This window comes from Geospiza fortis, unplaced genomic scaffold (assembly GCF_000277835.1).
Source record: "Geospiza fortis unplaced genomic scaffold, GeoFor_1.0 scaffold317, whole genome shotgun sequence".
NCBI lineage: Eukaryota > Metazoa > Chordata > Aves > Passeriformes > Thraupidae > Geospiza > Geospiza fortis.
The window spans coordinates 1718924-1728884 of NW_005054398.1; the positions used below are offsets into that span (position 1 = coordinate 1718924).

At 48.3% G+C, this 9961-nt stretch overlaps 1 protein-coding gene across 2 annotated transcripts; it reads left to right on the forward strand.

Moving 5' to 3' along the window:
- The first annotated feature begins 62 nt into the window (after positions 1-62).
- On the forward strand, positions 63-7112 carry SEC11A (SEC11 homolog A, signal peptidase complex subunit). 2 transcript variants are annotated; one of them, XM_005425882.2, is made up of 5 exons: positions 63-169; positions 2254-2403; positions 5892-6011; positions 6439-6496; positions 6641-7112. In XM_005425882.2, the coding sequence occupies exons 1-5, from the start codon at positions 87-89 to the stop codon at positions 6689-6691; spliced, it is 462 nt and encodes a 153-aa protein (XP_005425939.1). In that variant the 5' UTR covers positions 63-86; the 3' UTR covers positions 6692-7112. The 2 variants fall into 2 exon arrangements, with proteins under 2 accessions (XP_005425939.1, XP_014164484.1); XM_014309009.2 differs by having other exon boundaries at positions 6439-7111.
- The last annotated feature ends 2849 nt before the right edge of the window (positions 7113-9961 follow it).

A 9961-nucleotide genomic window follows, 5' to 3' on the forward strand; every position in this document is an offset into this window, starting at 1 on the left:
GGGCCGGTGCGCCTCGCGGTGCGCGGGCGGCGGGGCCTGACCCGCCCCTCGCTCCCCAGCTGTACTACCAGGTGCTCAACTTCGGCATGATCGTGTCCTCCGCCCTCATGATCTGGAAGGGGCTCATGGTGGTGACGGGCAGCGAGAGCCCCATCGTGGTGGTGCTGAGGTCAGTGCCGGCGTGCGGGGGATTAAACCCAGCGGGTTTCACCGGGCCCCCCACAGCGGGGGGATCCCCACAGGGAGGGCTCAGCCACAGCCCCAGCGGGCCAGGAGCTCCTCAGGGATCCAGGCTCAGGAATAGCGAGGGAGGAGGGAGCGGGTAGAAAGAGCATCTCACCTGGCTCTGCCAGCCGGCTGGTAAGAGAGAGGGAGAGGGACTTTATACCCGGGACAGCGGGTGTGACAGGGACAGCCCTGCCAGAGGGCAGGGTTAGAGGGGTCAGGGTGGAGAAATCCTTCCCTGTGAGGCTGGTGAGGCCCTGGCACAGGGTGCCCAGAGCAGCTGTGGCTGCCCAATCCCTAGAAGTGTCCCAGGCCAGGTTTGACAGTGCTTGGAGCACCCTGGGATAATGGGAGGTGTCCCTGCCCATGGCAGGGGTGGAACGGGATGATCTTTAAGGTCCCTTCCAGCCCATCTGCGATGGTTCAGCGACTGTCCATTACAGAGGTGGTCCTGGGCTAAAGATTTGTCACTCTGTGTCTGTAAGTTTTGGGTGTCACACATTGTCCTTAGAGTAGTGTCCTGCAGTGGGTACCACCAGTGTTATCCCACCTTCCTGCTGCCTGGGACAGATTCCCTGGGCTGCCATTGGTGCTGGCATGGATATTGGCCCTGTCCTGTGCATGGATATTGCCCCTGTCCTGTGCATGGATATTGCCCCTGCCCTGTGCATGGATATTGCCTGGGCCCTGTGCATGGATATTGCCCCTGCCCTGTGCATGGATATTGCCCCTGCCCTGTGCATGGATATTGCCTGGGCCCTGTGCATGGATATTGCCTGGGCCCTGTGCATGGATATTGCTTGGGCCCTGTGCATGGATATTGCCTGGGCCCTGTGCATGGATATTGCCTGGGCCCTGTGCATGGATATTGCCTGGGCCCTGTGCATGGATATTGCCTGGGCCCTGTGCATGGATATTGCCTGGGCCCTGTGCATGGATATTGCCCCTGCCCTGTGCATGGATATTGCCTGGGCCCTGTGCATGGATATTGCCCCTGCCCTGTGCATGGATATTGCCTCTGCCCTGTGCATGGATATTGCTTGGGCCCTGTGCATGGATATTGCTTGGGCCCTGTGCATGGATGTTGCCCCTGCCCTGTGGCCACACTGCCCTTTTCTTGTGTTTCTGTGTCAATGTTCATGATGTAGAAGTGCTGTAATGCCATGACCAAGTGCTGCTTACCAAAACCCCCTCCTGATGAGGGGGTGCAGGGCAGATGAGGTAGGTGCAGGGCAGATGTTTCCCCCTGCTCCTCCCAGTGAGTAAGACAGGGGTGGTGAGGTCACATCCCCTCTGCAGTGATGGATCTGCTGCTCTCAACTGCACCTGCCGTGCTCTGTGAAGATAAAACACAAACGCACGCGGTACTTAAAGTTCATTGTTCTGTTCTGCATTATTTATGTGGAATTAGGAAGGATAAGTAGTTGGTAACAATTGCCATTTACAAGACAGAAGAAAAATAACTTGAGTCGTGGTGCCTGAAATGAGATAATTAAGCAGAGCAATGAATCATTGTAACAAATTTTTTGGCAAGTCCCTTTGTCTGTTTCAGATGGGAATGCTTTCAGTGCTTTGTTTCTGAGGATAATCTATCTCTAAAAAATAAATTCAATTAAAAAAAGCTCCCCATCATTACAAAGCTGCCAGCATTGCCCTGCCAGTGGTGAGCTCAGAAATCAAAAGGCAGTGTTCATCATCAGCTTTTTGCTTATTAAAAAAGCTTTTCCCTTTGCATGTGCTTGTAACACCAGGTTCTGGCAATGCTCTTTTCCCGACAAACCCAAACTGGTGGCAGGATGATGATTGAAAACCTGATTGCAGTAGAGGTTACACAGTTGCCCAGTCTCCAGGGTGGTTTTCTCAGAAGCTCTTCATCAAGGTTTCAGCGTGGTCTTGAGCACTTCCAGGAATGGGGTATCCACAGCTTCTCTTTCTCAGGAGGTTCTTGTGAGATATTTCTTAAAGGGCCATGAAGACCTGGTGCTGAGTGTTTAAATGTTGTTCAGTTGTTCCTCCCCTCTTTTTCAGTGGGAGTATGGAGCCTGCTTTCCACAGAGGAGATCTGCTGTTCCTCACCAACCGAATTGAAGATCCCATCAGAGTGGGAGAAATTGTTGTCTTCAGGATAGAGGGGAGGGAAATTCCCATAGTCCATCGTGTCCTGAAAATCCATGAGAAGTATGTGAAGGGTCTGGGGGTTCTGCTGCTGCTCTTTCCCTATCTGGTGCTCTTCATGGGTAAAAAAGGAGGGGGGATGTCAGTCATGGAAATGCAGGTGCTGTAGGAAGTGACACAGGAGTTTCAGACAGACAAAATCTGTCCTGCTCTGTTTACTTGTAAAGATCACCCAGCAGAAGGCACAAGCTGTGCCAGTGCCCTGGGCACTCCAAACTGTAGAATCATGGAATTGTTAGGGTTGGAAGGGACCTTAAAGCCAGTCTTATTCCACCCTGTGCCATGGGTGGAATAGATCTTCCACTATCCCAGGGTGCTCCAAGCCCCATCCAAGCTGGCCTTGGACACTGCCAGGGATCCAGGGGCAGCCACAGCTTCTCTGGGCACCCTGTGCCAGGGCCTGCCCACCCTCACAGGGACAAATGTAATTATTTTATCCCATCTAACCCTGGCAGTGAGAAGCCATTGCCCCTGTTACTTCAGGGCCCTTGTTTGCAGTCCCTGTCCATCTCTCTTGGAGCCCCTTTAGGCACTGGAAGTGACACCACTGCCTGTCTCCTGTGCCATCCTCTCTGTCCTGAGCTGCTGTGCTGTCTGCTGGAGCATGGCTGTGTTTGTGTGTGAAGTGAGTCTTGGTGGCAGAAGGTGTTTTGTGTGTAGTGTGTGTTACTTTTGAGCTTGTCTCTCTGTCCTGGTGTTTGCTGTCATGCACACTCAGGGCCTTTCATCTCTCTAGAAGGTTGTGTTCTTGTCCTCAGAGTCCTTGTGTGCTGTTCACTCTCAGCACTGGGGAGGTTGTGTGTCTGAAGGAATGGAACAGGCATTGGTTTCATGGCTCATCAGGGCTTAGCTTTGCAGCCAAGGCTTCCACTGCAGTCATGAGCTTTCCTGCTTTGCTGCATGGAGCTGTGGCCTCTCCAGGCCAGTCTGTGAGGATATGAGCCAGCTGTGTGAGTTGTTTGAGTGAAAACTGAATCTAGAACTGAATCCCTGATTCTTCAAGGCATCTCTGGGAGGCAGCAGCTGGCTGGGGTCCCAGCATCTGCTTCTGCTGAGTGAATGTTTTCTGGTGGGAGCTGGAGCTGAGCCAGGTGGCATCTGAGGATTCCTCTGGTTGAGGTGTTGATGGGATGGAGAGGATCCCTTTCCCAAAGCTGTTGGAATATCCAGACCAGTTGTGTGCTCCAGCTGAAGGATGACCAGCCTTGTGCATGTAAATACCCAGCTGGAATCCTGGCTCTGAGGCAATGAAACAAGGCCTCTCCCAGCAGGCAAAGCACATTCTCTGCTGTTCAGATTTATTCTGTACCCAGAACTTTGAACAGTGTCAGTTTGCAGAGGGCTGTTCTTTGATACCACTGATTTAAAAATAACTTCAGTTTATGGGCTGAATTTGACATCTGATGTTGCACAAGAATTTGTGATGTTGTGGGAACTCTTTGAAGTGAAATGCAGTTTTCCTCCTCCCCTCTTCTGTGCAGCATTTTCTCTCTGGATGTTGCCCACCCTTCTTTTTTTGTGTGGCTCTATCTCTGGATATCAGGGTATCAAGTACTATTTTTGGTTTAAATGTAACAGGGCCATAGTGCCAATCCTAGAAGTGTGAAACCATTCTGCAGTATTTTAGGTTTTATTTAACTGAAACAACAAAACACAAACCTAATCTTTGTATTAGGAGAGATAAACTGAAAAATCCATATTGCAACCTGAACCTGGGAGCTGAAGGCAGGATTTGGGTGTCAGTTGCTTCTTTCACTACTTAAAGAATAATTTTCTGGTGCCAGTTTGGAAGTGAAAAGTCTCTGCAGAAGCTGACAGGAGTGTCAAAATGCAGGAAGACAGAAACAGTGTTCTCTATGATTTTGGGGCAACTCAGGCCCCAGTTCACATCAATATTGTGTCCGTGAGAAAATGTCTGTTATTTGCTGGCCTTTTCTTCTTGTTTCAGCCCAAAATTGAATTCATTCTTTATTACTAACACAGAGTCTGCATTCCAAATTTACTTAGTGGTTTTGGAGCAGGGTCACTCACCTCAGAGAGCAGAGGATTGTACCATGGGCTTCTCATGCTGCGTCGTGGCAGAGCCTTGACTGCTCAATACGGTGCTGCACTCCCACACCATCACTCCTCAGAGCTAAACTACATTATCTGCACCTCTGGGGATCTTTATCTTTTCCCAGACAGTGTTTGTTGTTCCCACACAACAAGCCAGATGTGCTTTGGAGAAAGAGATGTGGGTTTTTTCCCTTTTTCCTTTCCAAACTTCTCGTGTCAAGGAACCTGTTGGTGTTCATGCATGATGAAAACAGCCTGAGCTCCACAGAACTGCCTGCTTTCCTGCTTGCATTCCATCTGTCATTTCTGGGGGAGCTGAGATTCAAGCACTGAGGGTGCTCCTGTCCAGCATCTGAACAAGAATGGCTGGGGAAGAATCTATAAACCTTTTTCCTGGTCAAAGCAAAGATTCATCTGCTCCACAATCCCATTTCTGGCAAGCTAATTCATCTCGGGACTAATTAAAGACTAGATAGAGCATGTAATGATAATTTCCCTGCTTTCTGCAGGTTACAGTTTCAAGCACAAAGTCCTAGTTCTTTATGAACAGCCTAATTTCCTCTTTTACATGGAATATTGGGTCAATTTTTCAGCCAATACAACTTTTGCCAACCAAAATACCTTTGCAGAGAGACGTGGTTTAGTTTGCACTGTGGATATTTCTGCATAGCACCTTCTCTGCCTGGCTTTAACCCATCACTTCTGAGCTCCTTTTGGTACCCTGGCTCTTGCATTGGAAGAGAAAAGCTATTTGATTGTTGCTGCCATTTCTGGTGGACTGTGTCATATCTGTCCCATCAGTTCTGTCTTTTCCAGGCTGGAGGATCCTGGTCTGTAGTTTCTTGTATGGAAGTGGTTTCAGACCTTGTTAATAATTTCTCAACCTTTGCCAGTTCTTCTCTCCATTGCAGAAAAGGATCTGGGGAGCTCAGCAGTGCCCAGAGCATTCCAGGTGTAGGCACATTGTGAGTTCATGCAGTGTCATCGTGGTATTATTTGGGTTTTTCTGTCCCCCTTTCCTAATCAGTTCTAAGTTCCAGTTTGCTTGTGCCCACTGCTGAGTAGAGCTGTGTGCTTCAATCCCAGTTTCTCCTTTTGTGTTGTAGTAGGGAGACCAGAATCCAACATTTGTGTGAAGCAAGAGAAGCATCAACACAAGATGGGTCAAAAGCCAAGAGGCAATATCTGTCCCTGCACTAGAAACTTCTGAAATTCTGCTGGAAAGCTTTGCTGGGGCCAGAATTCATTCTTCCCATGGCAGTTTTTTTCCAGACCATCTGCTTTCTGCTGCATTTGATAGTTTCCCTCTTTCATCCTCCTTGAATTGTAGGACATGGATGCTTCTAGTGCCCTTGTGTTGGTCTCTCCATGCTTGTTGTAGAGCAGCTTTTAACAACTTTCTGTCCTGCCTTACCTGGCTGTCTTGTCTTTTCCAGGCAAAATGGAGACATCAAATTTCTGACAAAGGGAGACAACAATGCTGTGGATGATAGAGGGCTCTACAAGCAGGGGCAGCACTGGCTGGAGAAGAAGGATGTAGTAGGACGAGCAAGAGGGTGAGTGGAGTTGAAAATAATGGAGTTTTTCACAGTGCTGTCTCCATCTGGTAAATCCTCCTTTGCTGGGTTTTGTAACCTGCCTGAGAGTGTGGAGAGTTCAGTTCTTAGTTTGCCTTAAGCAAAGGCATTGAGGTGTGAGCTGTGTCCTGAGGTGTTGGTGCTGGATGGGCACAGATGTAAGGGTAGGTGGGCTCAGACTTGATCAGAATTGTCATCACATTTGTCCTGGGAAGGCTCAGTGTTTGCAGGCAAGTGGAATCTGAACCAGGCATAGGCTGGAACACCCTCTGGGCTAGTTGTCACCCACTGCCACAGGGAGGAAGAAGTCACCAGCCCCTTGATTACAGCCCTCAGGATGCTTGAGTGACTCTCCCTCTGCACCCTGGAACAGTGTTTGTTTTAAAAAAAACCTTTATTCTTATAGATTTGTGCCCTACATTGGAATAGTGACTATCTTAATGAACGATTATCCAAAATTTAAGGTAAGAGCTCCTCTATTTCCTGCCTGCTTTTCCCACCCCAGCTATAATCCCTTCCTGAGAGCACAGGCAGAGCCCCGTGCCCTGCATGTTTGCTGCTGTAGATGTCAGTGTGCACTCCTGTGTCTCCTCTGTTCTCTCTTCCAGTATGCAGTCCTCTTTTTACTGGGTTTATTTGTGCTGGTCCATCGAGAGTAGTCCCTTGCACTGAACTACGAGATGAAGGTGCCATGGAATTTTCTAGATGAACCTTTAAAGTAGCTGATGGTCCAGTGTACCAGGAGAAAGAAGAAAGCATGCATTTCAAAGCTTCGTGCCAGTTTGGGTTTGTTTTGGTTTTTACTGCTCAAGGGCGAATGTTTGTCACAGTATTTCCAATGGTTTGTCACATTTTAGCCTTTTTAGTGAATTTTTATATTAAAAATTTGAGCCAAAGTGTTTAGTGCTTGTACTTTGAAGCTGAGCTTCCTCTCCAAGTGCCTCTGGGATCGTGTGCTCAGTGTGTGCCTGGCCGGGCCAGGCGCCCCCTCCCTTGTGCTCACTGAACTGTCCACTGGTGACTTGTGGCCATGACAGTTTTTTTCCAATTCAGAACTGGAATAAAGATTTTGCCTCTTGCCACGTTTTTTGTTATTGCCCTGATGAGAGCAGCCTCCTTGCCCAGGTTTTGGGGGATACCTGGGCTGTGCTGTTACACACTCACTCCCAGAGCCACCATCGAACTTGTTCTCTCTCCACAGAGCAGTAGCAGCTGCTCCTCTCACCTCTTTTTGGGGAATAATCTGTCCTGAGCTATAGATCATTCAATATTTCTGTGTTTCTCTAAATCACACTGAAATAATCTGCCTAAACACTGCAAAGTGTTTGGGGTAGAAGATGCCAAAGGATTACTTTGTGCATTGTGGCACTAGGTAACAGAAGGATTGAGATGGGAAATACCCACAGCTCTTTGACAGGGATGATTTAGCAGGATGCAATAATAAAAATTGCTTAATTTTTATTGCAAATTGAAAATTGCAATTCATTGAAAATTGCAAATTTAAATTGCAATTTTATTGCAATTTATTGAAAATTGCAATTTCCAAAAATTGTTTTGGAAAAGGGTTTCAGGTGTCCTGTGAGCTGGCCACGTCTCACAGCTCACCTGAAAGCTACAGACTGCCCTGGGTCTGAAATAAAAAACCCACTGGGGTCTGAAATAAAAAACCCACTTGTCACCACTGCTTTTTCTGAGCTTCTCATTCAGCCTTGTGATCCTGCTGGTGGAGGTGTTGTCAGAAGGAGCCCAGGAAGGAGGTGCAAGGCAGTGATGCTGCAGTTGATCAGCTCTTCTCCATGACTGCTCCAGGATTCCAGAGCAACAGGAATCATTGCAGATGGTCCCTGCAGCCACTCACACAGGTTGTGTGAAGCAAAAGCAGTCAGGAAAAGCAAGGACAAAACCCAATGGGGTGTTTATGGCTTTTTGCAGTTTCCTGCACATGTCTCTCTTTGTGTTTGTCAGGCCTCTCCCATCTCTGGAGGTGAATTGTGCCATTTTGCTGGTTTTGATGTTACCAGCTGCTTTGTTCCCTATGTAGGATAAAGCAAACATCACCTGTAGGGCATTGCAAAGAGTCTACAAACAGCTCCAACCCCCAGCACTGAGCCTTGAGCCTGCAGCTCTGAGTAATCAAAACTTCATCATAAAAATGGTAATAAAATCTGTATCTCTTGCCCCCAGTGTTAGAGCCCTTGAGAGGAAAATTCTTGAGTTAAGGATGGGATGTTCTGTCAGTCAAGCGCAGGCAGCTCTGGGAGAGCAGAGAATCTCTGAGAGCTGCTCTCACTACAGAGCACCTTCCTGAGGCTTTTCTGCCTCTGCAGCTCGTGTGGAGCCCCAGTCTGGCCCTGCTTTGCCTTGAGCCTAATCAGCTTTTGTGCATAAATGAGTTTTACACACAAAAGGCTGAGTTGAGCTTGTCTGAAAGCTGCTAACCCACACCTCCCCATGAACACTCACTGGGAGTGCTGCTGCTCTCCAAGTCCTCTCCCTTTCAGACCTTCTCCAAAATTCTGAGTGTGTGAAAGCAGTTTATTCCTGTCACTGAGCTAATTTAACAAATTTAAAAAAAAAGGCTGAAACACAAAGGTTTAGCTCTCCAAGTGCTGAGCCTGCAGTTCTTTGGCAGGATCTGTCCAGAGGGTGGCAGCTGGTGTCAGGAGTCCCTGGGCTGGGGGACACAGTGTGAGCTCTTGCAGGAGGGTGTGCCCTGCTCTCACCTGGTGCTGTGTGAAGGAATTGAACAAGTGTGGTGGTGTGAGGTCCTTAGGATGAGGTGAGAGATGAGAATTTGTGTTCTCAGAAGCCTCATTTATTATTTTATGATCTTATATTATATTAAAAGAAATAATATACTAAAACTATACTAAAGAAAGAGAAAGGATACATCAGAAGGGTAGAAAAGAGTGAATAATAAAAACCTATGACTGACCAGAGTCTTGACACAGCTGGACTGGGATTGGTCATGAAGTCAAAACAATTCACATGGAACCAATCCAAGATGCACCTGTTGGTAAGCAACCTCCAGACTATATCCCAAAGCAATCAGATAATTATTGTTTACATTTCTTTTCTGAGGCTTCTCAATTTCTCAGGAGAAAAATCCTGGCGAAGGGATTTTTCAGAAAATATCACAGTGACAAACAAGTGCTTAAAAAATGCAGGGTGATTGGGGTGAGGGGTGATGGGAGCTCCCACTGCATCCCAGCTTCAGAGGCTTCTCTCCAGGCTCTGCAGGCACTCGAAGAACAGGAACAATGGCCCTAAAGCAGGGGCTGCCATGTGCCATTTGGGAATTCATCTCTGCAGCCCTGCTCTCAGCTCTGTGCAGCTGGGGATGTGGCTCTGTTTCCTGCAGTTGTGAAATGGGGGGTTGGCTCCAATAGGCAAAGAATAATTTGGCAGTCAACCCATCACAGCTCTAACACCCACCAGCTCCTGTGCCACCTCCCATGCCAGCTCCCTCCTGCCTTGCAGCAGCACCTCTCCTGCCACAGTGGGATGGGGATGAGCCTGCACAGGCTGCAAACTGGGGATGTGGGGGCAGGATGACACAGAGCTGTTGCTGGCTCCATCCCCACCAGATTTATTCTGCTTTGCTGAGCAGAAAAGGCACGGAGTGAGCAGGATGTCTGGCTGGCTGGGTGCTGATGCTGAGGTGTTCGGGAGCACTGCTGAGCTCCCACAGAGCCAGAGTGGCTGGAGATTTGTCACAGACATCTTTTAGGAAAAATCCTTTCCTTAGGGTTTTTCCTCCTGAGAAGCTGAGAGGCCTCAGGAACAAAATGTAACCAATGGTTATCTGCTGCTGTGCAATGCAACAGGTGGGTCTGTGATTGGTCTCAGGTGGTTGTTTCTAATTAATGGCCAATCACAGTCAGCTCGCTCAGACTGTCCAAGACACAAGCTTTTGTTATCATTCCTTC

What these genes read in the sequence shown, in the direction of transcription:
- SEC11A (XM_014309009.2), top strand. Translation starts at nt 87, where the DNA reads ATGATCGTGTCCTCCGCCCTCATGATCTGGAAGGGGCTCATGGTGGTG. An exon ending in GTCCTGAAAATCCATGAGAA is followed by an intron (nt 2,404 to 5,891) that starts GTATGTGAAGGG and finishes TGTCTTTTCCAG; the next exon opens with GCAAAATGGAGACATCAAAT. An exon ending in GTAGTAGGACGAGCAAGAGG is followed by an intron (nt 6,012 to 6,438) that starts GTGAGTGGAGTT and finishes TTATTCTTATAG; the next exon opens with ATTTGTGCCCTACATTGGAA.